At 40.4% G+C, this 16,411-nt stretch overlaps 2 protein-coding genes across 7 annotated transcripts in view; one reads left to right on the forward strand and one right to left on the reverse strand.

Moving 5' to 3' along the window:
* Window positions 1–16,411, reverse strand: part of SYTL5 (synaptotagmin like 5) — a 235,682-nt gene that overhangs the window by 113,401 nt on the left and 105,870 nt on the right. The window lies entirely within an intron of this gene.
* Window positions 5,965–6,995, forward strand: LOC117310272 (E2F-associated phosphoprotein-like). Its single transcript, XM_033849445.2, has 2 exons — window positions 5,965–6,052; window positions 6,193–6,995. Exons 1-2 carry the CDS (start codon window positions 5,980–5,982, stop codon window positions 6,978–6,980), a joined length of 861 nt encoding a protein of 286 aa, XP_033705336.1. The 5' UTR covers window positions 5,965–5,979; the 3' UTR covers window positions 6,981–6,995.

Here is a 16,411-nt window from a genome sequence, read left to right on the forward strand (position 1 = left end):
TTCCCATCTTATTCTAACTCAGAGAACTGTGTTCTTTTTCTTTACAGCACTTACCATAATTTTTAATTGTACATTTATTTGGCTGTTTTTACCGGTTCAATGTCTTGCCAACTCCTCTGTAATCTCCACAAGGGTAAGACTGTATCTGTTTTGTTCAGCTTTGCATTTTATAGCACATAAGCAGTGCTGGGAACATAATGGCTATCATTTAATTGAATGAATAAAAGAGCATAAGCAAAAGCTGGTGAGTGACAGAGAAGGAGAAAGGAGGAGGGAAGAAGGGAGAAAGAAAGGGAGTGGGTGGGGGTGGGGGGAGAAAATCTCAGCCATACTAGGTATCACTGGGCATTCCAGTTAATCTCTCTGGGTCTCAGTACTTCAACTTCAAAATGAAGATGGTAATTCCTTTCCTATCTTCCTCCGAGGGTGTGTGTGAGAGCCAGAGGCAATTAAGCATGGTAGTGTGCTTCATGAATTATAGAGACCTTTACAATATGATGCCATTATTATTAAAAAAGAGAATGAGAAGAGGAAAATGTACAATGCTAGATCGGCTAAGAATTCAAATTAAAATTTGCTAAAACTGAAATCAAACACATTTCGAAAAAGTAATATGAGCCTGAGAAAACTACAGAATGTTCTTAATTACTTGGTAAGGATTTTTAGAACTTTTCCCATCTTCCTTAACCTCATTCCTACACTTTTGTTGACAAAGCAAAGCTATTGTGATTCTTGAAAACGTTTAAAGTCTAACCATTTCCTCTCTTTGTTCTTACCTGAAAAGAAACAAAGAATACTGGAGATGGATGAAAACGTGTAGTAGAGGTAAATATGGCCCCAAATCAACTGTTAAAAAGTAATGAAGAATACAAAGAGAAAGAATATTATGAAAAAGATATTACTCAGCCATAAAAAAGAATGAAATAATGCCATTTGCAGCAACATGGATGGACCTAGAGATGATCATACTAAGTGAAGTAAGTCAGACAGAGAAAGACAAATGCAATATATCACTTATATGTGAAATCTTAAAAAATGATACCAATCAACTTATTTACAAAACAGAAATAAACTGACCGACATAGAAAACAAACTTATGGCTACCAAAGGGTAAAGGGGGGTAGGGATAAATTAGGAGTTTGGGATTAACAGATACACACTATTATATATAAAATAAACAACAAGGATGTACTGTATAGCATAGGAAACTATATTCATATCTTGTAATAACCTATACTGGAAAAGAATCTGAAAAAGAATAGATACACATATACATGTATAACTGAAGCACTCCACTGTTAATAAATGGAATATTGCCTGCCGTATCAGTAAACAAAGGATGTCACAGTCATCAGCAATTGCAGCCATCAGCCAACGGTGAGCTGTACACTGTACACCCAAAACTAACACGTTATAAATCAACTATACTTCAATTTTAAAAAATACAAAGAAAAAGAAAAAGGAAAAAAGTTGTTGAAGACATTTACTTCCAGCTAACACCAATTCTTTATCTGAGATAAACTCAGGATGCCCTTGTATTTTAAAATATCAGTTTATTCTTTATGTTTCCTTGTTGCTACACAGATACATGTGTATTAACATGCGAACTGATGACCTATATAGAGTTGAAATCCTAAAGACTGAAGGGATAAACGATCTCAACTGTAGTTGAATGATAGAATATTTTCATTTCTATATTCCAGTGATATACTGAAATCATTTTCTTTCTATCCCATCATCAAAAATGTTCAATGCATTACAAAGACTGCTTGCTTTATCACTGCACAGACACATTCCTTTCAAATCAGGAATTGCTTTCATTAAAATTCCCGTCACTTGTGTGTGGCATTACTTTTCTTCTATTACCCTGTCTAGACCTAATTATCCTGAACACTATTTTGCATCAAATACGCTAGGAATTTTAGAAGAGAAGCAATTAGCTGCCTGGAAGAGGAAGCCACAGAAGCTTCACAAAGCTTCTTTGATTCCTTGACATCTTTACACAATCCTCAATCTCATCTAGCAGAGCACATCAAGGCTCAAGAGAAATAATGAGCAAGCGTGGACTGTACAGCGGTCCAGAGCATAAGGCTCTGAAGTCAGACTCCCTGGGTTCAAATCCTGGCCTTGCCCCTTATTTCCTTGGAGATTTTAAGAAAATTACTTAGCCTCTCTGTCTCAAGACTTAAAGAGACTTAACCTGTGTCTCGAAATATTCCCTGCGTAAAAAAAAAAAATCATAGTAGTTACAACCTCATAGGTTTCCTGGGACCATTAAGTAAGATGATGCTGTTGTGAGCATAAGTAAAGTGTGAAGTACAGCTTGGCACACAGTAGTTGTGGAATAGACCATTCTAGTATGCGTCTCCAAATCTGTCTTCTCCATTTCTCTATTAGTGGAATGTTTAGCTAGGCTCATGGCCACTCAGAGTAAAGACTATATTTCCCAGCATGACCTGCAGTTAGTTTTGCCATGAGACTAAATGTTGGCCAATGTGATGTGATCAGAAATGATACAGGCAACCTCTAGGTCATGGCCCTAATGGAAAAGCGGTATCCCTGTCCCTCGAACCCTTCTTCCTTCCCAGAGGCTGGGATGAGAACATAGGGGTGAGCCACCTTGGATGAAGCGCCCAACTCTCAAGATGGTAGAACTACAGAAGACGAGGCACCCAGACCCACGTTATAATGGAGCCACCATTAACAACGTCACAAATCCGCCGAACAGCCCAGACTTTTCCATTAGAGAGCAATGTATTACGTTTCCATCTTGTTTAAGCCATAATTAAAACGTGTCTCTGTCACCCACAGCCAAACTTATTTCCCAAACAAATACAATAAGAACTCTGTAAATATTAGCTCTTTTTATTATTGTACACTTGCAAAGATGTTGCTATCAGGTTTTGCTTCAGCCTCTGCTGCAGTGCCTGCCGGCTAAATCCCTGTCTAAAGCTAGAGTTTCATATTCCTTTAAGAGAGCAAAACCATGGTGACTAACGAAAAGTATTGCCCGAACCAGAAACAATGAGACAAAAATCACTTGAAATAACATATGCGGGCAGAATAATGTCACAGCAGCCTGATGCCAACGGTTGCATGCCTCCTACCACTCCTGTCTTTTGTTCACATCCAGAGGCAATGCCGTCAACACTGGGGCTATTTCATATTTGCCTAAGGAAAATCCAGATGTGACCAGACCTCCTTCCCGTACTCCGAATACAAAAATGTGACTTTTTCATTTTGATTGTAGATTCTGTGTGTAGAACCTATTATTAAAAGCTAACCATCATAAGGCTTAGCCACAATAATGACGGGCACTCTGTTTTAAGTATCATGCTCTTAAATGTTGACAGTAACCCATGAGAAAGACATTATGATTCTGATTTTATAGATAAGAAAGTCGAATCTCAGAAAGGAAACTTCACAGGGCTATTAAGTGGTGCAGTCGATTCAGATCCAGAGTTTTATTTTCCCAAATCTGTTCTTTTTCCTACACCAGGCTCCCCTCATTGCCTCTCAATGTATTAAAATATTGTTGCTCAGAAAGAACACTGTATTTATATTAAGGACTGCTATTGCTTTCCTAGTCGTGCAAAGCCAGGCTGAACACAAAGTTCAGCCTCAGTAAACATGAAGGGCTTCTTCTGCCTGCCCTGCTTCTCCCACTAAATGCCACCTGCCCAAGTCGCCTCTTATCACAAAGTCTTTCATGACAAATAATCCCCAACAGAACTGTTCCTCAACAAACACCGCTATAAACTTTATAAAGCTTTTGATTAGTTTTCAAGTCAAAGGCTATTAAAAACAATCAAGACCATCCAAGAATTGGGGAAAAATTTCACTCAGATAGAAAGCTACTTCACAGAACGTAAATAAGGAACAGAATTGAAAGAACGCTTGACTAAATAAAGAAATCTTTGGACTTCCCTGGTGGTACACTGGTAAAGAATCCGCCCTACAATGTAGGGGACGCAGGCTCAATCGCTGGTTGGGGAACTAAGATCCCACATGCCTCGGGGCAACTAAGCCCACACACCACAACTACTAAGCTCATGTGCCTCAACTAGAGAGCTGCATGCTGCAAACTACAGAGCCCATGTGCCCTGGAGCCTGCGCGCCGCAACTAGAGAACAGAAAACCTGCACGCCACAACTAGAGTAGCCTGCGTGCCGCAACAAAGAACCTGCATGCTGCAATGAAAGATCCCACATGCCTCGATGAAGATCCTGCGTGCCACAACTAAGACCCAAGACAGCCAAAAACTAAAAAATAAATAAATAAATAATAAATCTTTTTTAAAAAGAAAGAAAGAAAACTTGCGATTTGTGTCGATTTAATTGTGTTTAGAAATCGTCTTGGGAATTCCCTGGTGGTCCAGTGGTTAGGACTCTGCGCTTTCACTGTCCTGGGCCCGGGTTGAATCCCTGGCCAAGGAACTAAGTTCCTGCAAGCTGCACAGTGCGGCCAAAGAAAGAAAAAAGAAAAGAAAGTGTCTCAAGGAGAGGGGGCACTGTGAAATAGTCATGTCTGCAGATGATACCAAGCACTTTCCGGTAGTAAAACACTTGGCTCATAGGAACGTACCAGGAGATCTCTCAAAGCCACGTGAACAGACAGGCAACTGTTTATTATCTATAGTCTTAAAATCATAGCAGAAATTGATCTCATATGTAACTATCAAACCAAGTCTTCCACCTGGGAACACCTTGAAATAAATATCATCTCAATTTCCTGGCCTGACAAGGAACAAGGACATATTCTACTAATCTGAAACCCAAAGGATACCTTTCTTGAGTATCAAGAACAGTAGAAAACTGCTCATCATCGCTAATTATTAGAGAAATGCAAATCCAAACTGCAGTGAGGTACTAGCTCACACCAGTCAGAAGGACCATCATTAAAAAGTCTACAAATAATAAATGCTGGAGAGGGTATGGAGAAAGGGGACCCTCTTACACTGTTGGTGGGAATGTAAGTTGGTGCAGCCACTATGGAAAACTGTATGGAGGTTCCTCAAGAAACTAAAAATAGAGTTGCCATATGATCCAGCCATCCCACTCCTGGGCATATATCCAGACAAAACTCTAATTCAAAGAGATACATGCATCCCAATGTTCATAGCAGCACTATTCACAATAGCCAAGACATGGAAACAACCTAAATGTCCACTGACAGACGAATGGATAAAGATGTGGTACATATATACAATGGAATACTACACAGCCATAAAAAAGAATGAAATAATGCCATTTGCAGCAACATGGATGGACCTAGAGACTATCATACTGATCAAAGTAAGCCAGAAAGAGAAAGACAAATATCATTTGACATCACTTATATGTGGAATCTAAAATATGACACAAATGAACATATCTATGAAACAAAAACAGACTCACAAATGTAGAGAGCAGACTTGTGGTTGCCAAGGGGGAGGAGGATGGGAGAGGGAAGTATGGGGAGTTTGGGGTTAGCAGATGCAAACTATTATATATAGATGGATAAATAACAAGGTCCTACTGTATAGCACAGGGAAGCATATCCTGTGATAAACCATAATGGAAAATACGAAAAAGAATATATATACATGTAGAACTGAGTCACTGTGCTATACAGTGGAAATTAAACACAACACTGTAAATCAACTATACTCCAATAAATTTTTAAAAACCAGGAGAGGGCTTCCCTGGTGGCGCAGTGGTTGAGAGTCCACCTGCCGATGCAGGGGACGTGGGTTCCTTCCCCGGTCTGGGAGGATCCCACATGCCGCGGAGCGGCTGGGCCCGTGAGCCATGGCCGCTGAGCCTGCGCGTCCGGAGCCTGTGCTCCACAACAGGAGAGGCCACAACAGTGAGAGGCCCGCGTACCGCAAAAAAAAAAAAACAGGAGAGAGTAGTGCTGGAGCGCTTTAGGAAAGGGACTTGCGGAGAAAGCAGGTACTCTGCCGACGCCTGTGGACGGTATCGGAGGGGGCAGGCCGCCATGAACCGCCTCCAAGATGACTATGACCCCTGCGCAGTTGAAGAGCCTAGTGACGAGGAGCCGGCTTTGAGCAGGATCTTAGTTCCCCGACCAGGGATCAAACCCGGGCCCCCAGCAGTGGAAGCACGGAGTCCTAACTACTGGACCACCAGGGAATTCCCATGTAGTTAAATGTCTTTAAAGAGGCTTTATATTCCTGTGACAGTTGCCACTGTTCTGAAGATGAGGTGGATGTGCTTCTACATGGAACTCCTGACCAGAAACGAAAACTTCTTAGAGAATGTCTTACTGGAGAAAGTGAATCCTCTAGTGAAGATGAATTTGAAAAAGAAATGGAAGCTGAATTAAATTCCACCATAAAAACAATGGAGGACAAGTTATCCTCTCTAGAAACAGGGTCTTCCTCAGGAAATGGGAAAGTTGGAACAGCTCCGACAAAGTACTATGACGATATATATTTTGATTCTGATTCTGAGGATGAAGACAAAGCAGCACAGGTGACCGAGAAAAAGAAGAAGAAACAACACAGAATTCCAACAAATGATGAATTGCTATATGATCCTGAAAAAGATGACAGAGATCAGGTCTGGGTTGATACACAGAGAAGCGGCTACCATGGTTTTGGAATACAGCGGCCACGTCAACAACAACAGCCTTTTCCAAATAGTGATGCTGTCTTGAATTGCCCAGCCTGCGTGACCACCCTGTGTCTTGATTGCCAAAGGCATGAATCATACAAAACACAGTATAGAGCAATGTTTGTAATGAATTGTTCTATCAACAAAGAAGAGATTCTAAGATACAAAACCCCAGAGAACAGGAAGAAAAGGCGAGGCCATAAGAAGATGAGGTCTAACCAAGAAGACGCTGTGGAGCAGGCAGAGACAGATGTGGAAGAAATCTATCACCCAGTCATGTGCACTGAATGTTCCACCGAAGTGGCGGTCTATGACAAGGATGAAGTCTTTCATCTTTTCAACGTTTTAGCAAGCCATTCCTAAATAGCTAAGTTGGCATTTAGTTGCCCAGTACTGTATACAAGGCAAATACGGACAGTTATATTCCTCCTGCCTACTCATCTCAAGTGACATTCTCAGTGGTTATTTGAGGAAGCAGTTTTATCTTTATCTTTTTGAAAAAAAATGGTTATCTACCTTCATCCCTCCCCTTCCTTTTTAAAAAATTTTTTTTCCCCAGCTCTGATGGGAGTCGTTATTCATTCTCTTTTTGATAGATATTTGGAAACTGGGGCTTTTTATTTATTAAAGCTCTTTAGAATTAAAATGTTCTGGAGTTACAGGTAAAAAAAAAAAAAAAAAAAAAAAAAAAAACCAGGAGAAAGTCCTGTTATCCACATGGTAAATTATTCAGAGAGAGAGGATGTGGAGACAGAATCAGTACAATAAGAAGTAGGAAACCTGCATTTGCTTTAAAAAACAAAAAAAAAAAAGGATAAAATACTGGGCTTTTAAAGATTATTGCTATGACAATGAAAGGACAGAATTGACTTGATGGGAGGAAATTGGGCATTCATACACAAAAAAGATAATTTAAAGAGAATATGTTGCCCTTGAAAAATTCTTTAAAACTACTTCTGCTGCTGAATACAGGTACATACTAGTTTTAACTTTTATAAAGAGATAGCTGAAGTTTACTTCTCAACTGTCTCTAAATTGAATTTGTGTAAACTAAATAATCTTAAATGCAGCAAAAAAGGAGTTACATGCACAGCAAAGGCAGTTATCAGTACTTAATTTTTCCCATTTACCTCTTTAGGTGATGCTTATGGGGACTTATATTTCCATAGATAAAGATTATTTCAAAAAACACTTTCAGCAGTTTTCCTAGTTATCAGTACATGGTACAAGAAATGTCAAATCACCGTTTCTTTGACATTCATTGAGGATGAATATAAATGTTGTTTTACGTGCTATGATTTTTTTGTTAAATGCTTCATTGAAAATCACCACTGACATTTAATTGCTTTCAGAGTCCATAAAGAGGAAGATGAGATTTGTGCTGAGGAGTAAACGAATCTGATCTGTAAGATGCATGATCTTAATTGCACCCATTTCCTCAAATTGCTGGTTGTCTCTCAACATTCCTTTTACCCTTTTAGAGCCATAAAACTTCCAAAAGTGAGTTGTTCACGTGGCCACGCAGAGTAAAAACTCCATTTAAATATGCAAGCTCCCTTGCTGCTAAGTATGGCCACGTGACTACACTCTGGCCAACAGGATGTAAGCAAGGGCATCGTGAAACTTCTCAGAAATGGCCTTAAGGAAAGGGAAACTGTCTTTTTCTCTGCCCTTGTCCCTTCTCCCTGCTGACTGGAATTAGGGCAGTATGATGGGAGCTGGAGCAGCCATCTTGGACCATGAAGTGTGACTCAGACTCTTCCCTTGACCAAACTTTAGACAGGCTCCTCTGAGGTCTCTTTTCGACTAGACCTCGTCCTTGGGCCCTGTCTTCAACCTGCAGAGCCCAGATTCAGTAAGAGTCCTACTAAATCAGTTTAGCGAGAATCCCGTGCCCCCCTACCCCTTGATATCTGACATCACTCTGGCCTGCCTTCAGTAAGAATTCTGTTAAGTCAATTTAGTAAGAATTCCCTTACCATCAATGTCTCCGCTTAAGTAATTTTCCATTAATTGACCCCCTCACCCTACTTACTGGCTATATGTCCGCATCTGCTTTTGCTGTATTTGGAGTTGAACCTGATCTCCCTCTCCTACTACCACAGTCTTTGTTTTTACTTTTATTTTTTCATGATAGTCTTGAAATCTATGGCAATAGTCCTGAATAGAGTCTTCCTTACCATTTTAATAAGTGTCAGAATAATTTTTTACTTTAACAGGTGTGTTAGCCCGTGTTGAAGAGGGCAGAACAGCCAATTAGAAGGACCCTGGGCCTCGGATGAGCATGAAGCCACCATTACCAGCCCTGGGTTGCTTTCCTCATGACTTCATCAAGGTAAAAAAAGAGAAAAAACCTTCTCTCTTACTTAAGCTACTGTTATTTTGATTTTCTGACGCTCAGGGCTGAACTTACCCTAATTTCCATACCAATAAATAGCATGTATACTGTTATAGAAGTAGAGAAGAATGCAAATCCTGCCTTTAAAATACGAATTGTAGAGAGTCTGGCAAAGATGTAAGTTATTTGTATTTTAAATCAAATTGACATATTCTTTGTGTAAGTTATTGTGAAAGTGGAGACTCTGAAAAATCCAATAAAATATAACTTTGCTTCTGTTAAACTAGAAATTACTTCATCTCCGTCTCCTATGCCTTGCACATAATAAGTACTCAATGAATTTTTGCTGAATCTTGGAAATTATTTCCAAAATATAAATTCATACAAATAAATGTTAAAACAACACTAACATCCAATAATAATAGACAATGCGAATAAAAAATCCACTTAAGAGGGAATACAAATGGCTAACAATCATGTAAAAACACTAATAATCACATAAATGCAAATTAACATAGGACACTATCAAATTAGTAAAGATTTATAACAATAATTCTGATGTTGGCAGTGATATAATGTAACAGTCTGGTGAAGAGGAAATGGACACATTTCTGGAAAACAATTTTTCAATTTAAAGGAAGTATAAATCAAAATATGAATCATAATATAATAAAAAATTAAGACAGAAGATTTAAGAATAAGGATGTCCATGAAAATTAGAAGTTAAAATATTGCACATCTGTGTTATGAAATCTTATCCAGCTAATAAAAATTATGCTTCAAAAGAATTTTGAATGACATCAAAAATGTTCATTAAATAACGTTAAGCAAAGATAGAGGATACAAACTTACATATATAACGTGGTTCCAATTATGTGAAAATTACATGTACACAAAGAAAAGCAACAGAAAGCAAATTCAACAAAAGTGGAAAATATCTCTGGGAAGAGGGATCTCATGTGAGTTTATAAAGTTCATATTATATGTATTTTCTAATTTTCTATAATCATAACTACTTCCATAATGAAAAATGTATCAGAAGATATTAAATATTTCTTTAATTGTGAATTAAGAATTTATAATACAAAAATATTGTAGATATTGATGCCCTTTATAGATCCTAGTGCATTATTGAGTTTAACAACTTAAAAAATCTCTTGCCATTAGAAGTTTTATCAATTTTAGATATGTGCATGAAATCTTTACCAGTTATGCTTAATTACTCTGCAATGAAATGATTAGAAAAATTATTAAATGCATGTCAGCCTAATCTTATTACACAGTTAAATCAATTAAACCTAACTCCTATTACTATAGGAACCTTCAGATAAACTGTTGATATACAACGGTCATATTCTTGAAATCTAAAATGTTAGAGGTGGGCTTCCCTGGTGGCGCAGTGGTTGAGAGTCCGCCTGCCAATGCAGAGGACACGGGATCGTGCCCCGGTCGGGGAGGATCCCACATGCCACGGAGCGGCTGGGCCCGTGAGCCGTGGCCGCTGAGCCTCCGCGTCCGGAGCCTGCGCTCCGCAACGGTAGAGGCCGCGACAGTGAGAGGCCCGTGTACCGCAAAAAAAGTAATAATAAGAAGAAGAAATTACCAAACTAGAAGTTCACTCTAATAGTTCTCCTGGTGTTTTACGGGGACAGTGAGTCTTCGCTCTTGAGAAGGTCAAACCGATTCTGTTCTTGGTGGTAGTGATAAGATTTGAAAAAACAGCCCCACAGATCAAACAATTGTAGGGTATTAAGATATTGTTTTTGGCACTTGTTGGTCGCCCTTACTTGCCGGGTGAATGGATAATTCTTGAAATCGCTTCAAATCCATTTGAACCAAATATTTAGCTTATCTGCAGGATTCCAAACAGCCAATTTAAATGCACTTTCCCCTTTTGTTTCTCCCTCCTTCTCTTTCTTCCCCCATCCTGCTGTAAAATGATGGAATCAAACCCAAAGACAAAGCCATAAGGTGGATGGCAGTTCCCAGGCTGATCTCTGTGGTCTCTTGATGATACTAACCTCTGGTTTGCTTGGTGGCCCGTCTCAGCTGGGCTAGCTGTGTGGAACGAATCATTATACGCTTGCACTTTGGTTCTCAGTCAGCATAAAGGGTAGAACAACATACGGAACTCTTGTCAGTTTTTATTGTGTGAGAGCAACGCTTCAGTAAAAGTCGTAATAACTTTGGATAGTGTTATACAGCTTACAGGTCAGAGCTTTCAGTAAATACCAGGCTAAAGAAATGTTTTCTCTTTTGCTCCATTTCTCTGACAGCTATTAGTAAAGCTGTGGGCTTTCAACAGGGTCGGAATGGGTGCAGTTACCGCAGAAGCATCCCAGCACAGAGGAAAAGGAAGCAAAAGGGAATGAGAGAATCTCGGCTCTCATCTTTACCAGTTGAGCAAATTATTTAATCTAAGGTTCAGTTGCCACAGCTATACTACATTATAATAGGACATACACCTCAGGGCTGACATGAGGATTAAATGAGTATCCATTTGTGAATTGAGTAATCCATTCTCCGGCGTGAGGAAGGCTCTGGGGAGTTTGACATCTCTTTTATTCTAGCCCCCCTGAGAGATCAGATATATCACTCAGAAGTTAAAAGTGACCTAAGAGTGGGGTGTGAGCTCTAGAGCCAGACTGTGGGGAATGCAAATCACAGTTCTGCTACTTAATTACTAGCTGTGTGATCTCGGATGAGTTATTTAACTTTGCACTTCAGTTCCCCCACCTATAAATAGGGAAATTAATACTTCTTACCTCATTGGGAAAATGGAGTTGTAATCTGTCCCTTGCAATTGTGCAGAACCTCCTGCTATTTCTTGCTATTTTCTATACCTCCAGATCATTTTGTTGTTCTTCTACAGAGGCAATGAAATACATTGAAGCTGTCCAGCATGTGAGCCACTACAAATTGGGTGAGGTATCAAAATCTCCTAGAGGTGGAAGGACGCTGTGAAATCATCTAACCTCCCAGGCAGAAGCCCATGTTCTACCTCTATTAGCTGACGGCTTCTAGTCCAACTCCATCTTCTCTCTTAGGCTATAAATGTCCTGCTTCTCCCCAAGATGGCTTATCAAGCTTTCATGTGTATGCAGCTATTCCCAAGGCTAGAACGTACCAAGGTGTTGTTTTCAACACCAAAGGTCAGCAAACCACAGCCCTTGGGCCAAATCCAGCCCACTGCCTGTTTTTATAAATAAAGCTTTATTGGAACACAGCCACATCCACTGGTTTACATATTGCTTCTTTCACCCTGCAAAGGCCGAGTGAAATAGTCACAACAGAGAGCATTTGCCCTGTAGAGCCTGAAACATTCTCTATCTGGCCCTTTACAGAAAGTTTGCTGACCCTTGGTTTATACCATAGATAAAGCCTGATCCATGACTGCGAACTGTTTTATGTTTATGGACCCAACAAGCATTAAGATTGTGTCTCTGCTCACCTCCATTATTCTAACAATGAATACCGAGTGCTTGGCTCATAGAACACGCTCAACAAATGTTGATTACTCCTGAGTTCTGGGGGTTGTAGGATGCTTTTGGCTGCACGTAACAGAAAATCTGATCCAAACTGCTATAAATAACACTGAAATATATTATATTGCTTAAAGAATAAGGCCAGAAGTGTGGCAGGTTCTAGCATATCAGGATGCTGACAATAATTTTCTGCCAACCTATTGGCTCCGCTTCATCATTGTGCTGGCTTTTATACTCAGCAGCAACCAGGATGACATGGTTCATTGAACCCATCCAGTGAGAAAGGGAACCTTCCATAAATTCAGGCCATATATGTCTGAGTGGGTCATCTTCGGTCTCATGTCCACCACCAGACCAATAATAATTGGCAGAGGAATCCCAGTCAAGGGACCGTCCTAAAAAAGTCAAGGGACTGTCCTAAAAAATCCATTGCTGGAGCTGAGCAAAACTGAGTTTTGGGTAGGGATGAAGAAAAGAGAAATGTACGCAGTAAGACAACCAACAGAGTTCACCACTGACACAAGCCCAAGAAGAGGTGCCAAACAGAACATAAGGCCAGATACGTTTTCCTGCATCGCGGCTAAATGGAAATGACAGCCTCTAAGTGACAATACAGCCCACAGATGAACTGCTGAAATGAACAGCTGTAACAGGGAAGAACAAAATCTGACTCCGGGCTGGATCTGTTTCTTCTACTTTAACCTTTGCTCTCTGCTGCCTTTTGTTACTATAATCACCAAAAGGATGTTGTCTATAGCTATTAGCATACATAATGGCCTCCCTTGGGGAACCGTGCCCCTCTGCCTGAATGTTAAACTAAAGTAAAGTGCCTTTGTTCAGCTCACAGGGAAACATTCTGACCCTGCCCACCTGTGAATGGCTCCAAGAAAGAAGAAAGAAACACATCCCCTCTCTGAGGCTGGCCAAATCAGGAGATGTTTTGCAAGACGTATGGCCTTTTTACATTACTTCCTCACCTCCTCCCCCTCTCTGTTCTATAAAAGAAACTGGCATCCAGACCCCGATAAGATGGTACTCTGGGACATTAGGCCACCATCTTCTCAGATGCCCAGCTTTCCAAATAAAGTCGTCTTCCTTGCCTCAACACCTCGTCTCCCGATTTATTGGCCTGTTGTGCGGCGAGCAGAGTGAGCTTGGACTCGGTAACATAGTCACTTATAAGTTGAAGATTTCCTATATATAGTCCAATACCACAAAGTAGACATTGAACAGTATTTGTTTTTAGGTGTGAAAAATCAAGTAGGGTAAGAATTTTTTAATGAGATACTATGTGGCATAGATACTATGTGGCATGTATTCATATTTGTTAGGCTGAGTTCTTCCAAAGTTAGAAAAACCTAAGGAACAAAATGATCAATAAAGATTTTAATTTTGTGGTTCCAAATGGTCGGTATTTTTTTCCATTTGCAATTACTGTTGATAGCTCAATTTTCTTTGCATCAGTTCCTCCCTCTTTCTTCATTGCATTAAAGCCATCAATACATCTAAGTGATTTGTTCTTCACAGAGAATATCTTAAAAACTTACTTTCTAATAGTTGAAACCTGTGTCTAGATATCTCCTACCTCTTTTTCCTTCTTAGTCGGAAGGAGAAGAATAAATATATTTGAGCCTCTTGGATCAACCTAGAATGCTCTGGTAGTTGGCAAATGTCTCTTCCCAGCCTACAATTCATGCCTGGAGGTAATTATCAGACTTTTCATGTGCCTTTGGGCGCAAAGCACCTTCAGAAGCACCTAGAGGTCAGTCCCACTGAAACCGAGCAGGACTCTGTGGGGCTCCTGGGCACGGAAAGCCTTTCAAACAGTTGCTAATCAGGGAAGGGAGGGGATGCAGAGACAGTTCAAAGACACAATAGTGCAGCCTTGGGGCAGGGTCCTGGTTCCCCCTAAAGGGATACACATAACAATATCTTTGAGCTCTTCTGCGGAACTAAAACCCCCACCAAATGGAAGATGTTAACTACTTGATGAAGCACTCTTCGTTCCAGAGAAGGTCACAGTTCACGCATCATCACCTGACTCCAGATAATCTCTGGATTGAAGGAATGCAGGCCTTGCACGCACCCTGCTCCTTATCAGCAACCCAGCCCCCCGATTATAAAACTCCTCACAAACCCCCTACCCTCACCCCCTGCATTGGGACACACAGTTCTGAGGGCGTTAGCCCGTAGTGCCCCCCTTTGCAATAAAGCTATTCTTTTCTACCTCACCCAAAACTCTGTCTCCGCGATTTAATTAGGTGTCGGAGTACAGAGGCCAGATTCGGCTTCACCACCTTAATTAATGCCACACACTTCAGTGGCTATACGGACTGTGGAGCACAGTTGGGCAACAGGCCTAAAATGTTGATTCGATACCATTTTTACACTCTTCCATTGTTCTATTTTCCTTATCTCTAAGGACAACCTACTCAAGCAAATAAATATACAAACAAACAAGAAATCCACTGCTTCCCAAACTCCAATGTACTAACTTTCCAGATCAGTTTCTTCTTAGTAATCATCATAATTCTTAAAAATTTTCTTTGGCTTCCACTTCCTTCTGAAACTTACTAGCGGAATCTGAAGGCAAATTTGTGGGTCATGGTAAACAGCTGAAACACAGTTGATCTATACTTGCCAATGTCAACATCCTCTTTCCATTTCAAGGCTGAGCTCAAATGTTAGCTCTTCTGTGAAACCATTCCTTCAATTTCTATCTTATCCATAATAGCTTACTTATTCCTCCAGACTCCCACAAAATGTCAACCTACACCACTGTAGCGTAGTGAAAACAATTGTTGTAATAGCAAGCACGGATGTTTACAGTTGCAGTAAAATCTGCTACACCATAAATTCTTTGTGTTGATGATTTCGGAGGATATCAAGGAAAATGGACTAAGTTCACTGACTGGTCTGCCAAATCTCCTGCTTGGGCTTTTGAGAAGCTAACTCAGAGATGTAGATACCTGTGCAAGTGATTTCTGAAATGCTCTCAGGAGGAATCTATAAGGGAGCAGGGGAGGCAGGAAAGGGAAGAGAAGGGGGACTAAGGAAGACTGTGATTTTTACCTGAAGGCCAGTCTCAGCATGATCCCATGGGGAGCTCTGAAGCAGAAGTTGCACCGTAGAGTCGGTCTTGCGTTCAGGCGAGGGTTTCTGTACCCATCAGCCATTGGCCCGGGGCAGCCCAGTAGGGACAGAAACTCAAGTTTATCTGGCATTTGTGGCTCTCTACTCCTATGGGCAACTCCAGCCACCCAAAGGTAGTCCTCTAAAGAAGGTAGTAGGTGCCAGTGTTTAGAAGTAAAGCACGTGGAAACTGGGAGATGAGAGCACAGATCCAAGAAAGGGGCTCAAAAGGATCGGAGTGGAGCACTGATGGTATTCACAACAACTCATAAATCAAGAGCAACACAAACCAACAATAAGCCTAATGATGTTAGCCAGCGATTATTAAGTGCTTACTGTAGGCCAGCCTTGTTCTAACCTCTTGGTAATATGAGCTTATTTAATCCTTACAACAGCCTAATGAGGTAGCTAATGTTATTATTTCTGTTTTGTCAAATGAGGAACCTAGACCTATGGAGGCAACTAGTCTAAAGTGACACGAACACTTCATGGTGTAACTAAGATTTGAATCAACGAACGTAGATGGGTGATTCAACAGCAACGCACTCTAAACCCATGCCACCCACTTTGGCGTGGCTTCTCAGTACAGGAAGCTGTGAAGAGTGGCAGAGCCTTGAGTCATTTGGCCTGGGATCCTGTCTTGGTAGCTCAGAACAAAATGAGACAATGCAGAAAAAAAACGCACGAACTAAATATTAGTCAGTGTTGTTATGAAAGAAGGGAACAAGACATTGCCACTTTCAAAAAAGAATCTATTTTCTATAAAAGTATCTCTTAGATCTGTAAAAAGCCTTTCTTCTGCTATCCTCTAAATGTTTAAAAGAGCCAAGAAATCAACA

Source organism: Tursiops truncatus, chromosome X (assembly GCF_011762595.2).
Source record: "Tursiops truncatus isolate mTurTru1 chromosome X, mTurTru1.mat.Y, whole genome shotgun sequence".
Taxonomy (NCBI): domain Eukaryota; kingdom Metazoa; phylum Chordata; class Mammalia; order Artiodactyla; family Delphinidae; genus Tursiops; species Tursiops truncatus.

Bases quoted from the DNA above. Each gene is read 5' to 3' on its own strand.
- LOC117310272 (XM_033849445.2), top strand. From the start codon at position 5,980: ATGAACCGCCTCCAAGATGACTATGACCCCTGCGCAGTTGAAGAGCCT. The intron at 6,053-6,192 runs GGATCTTAGTTC...ACAGTTGCCACT, and splicing joins CGAGGAGCCGGCTTTGAGCA to GTTCTGAAGATGAGGTGGAT.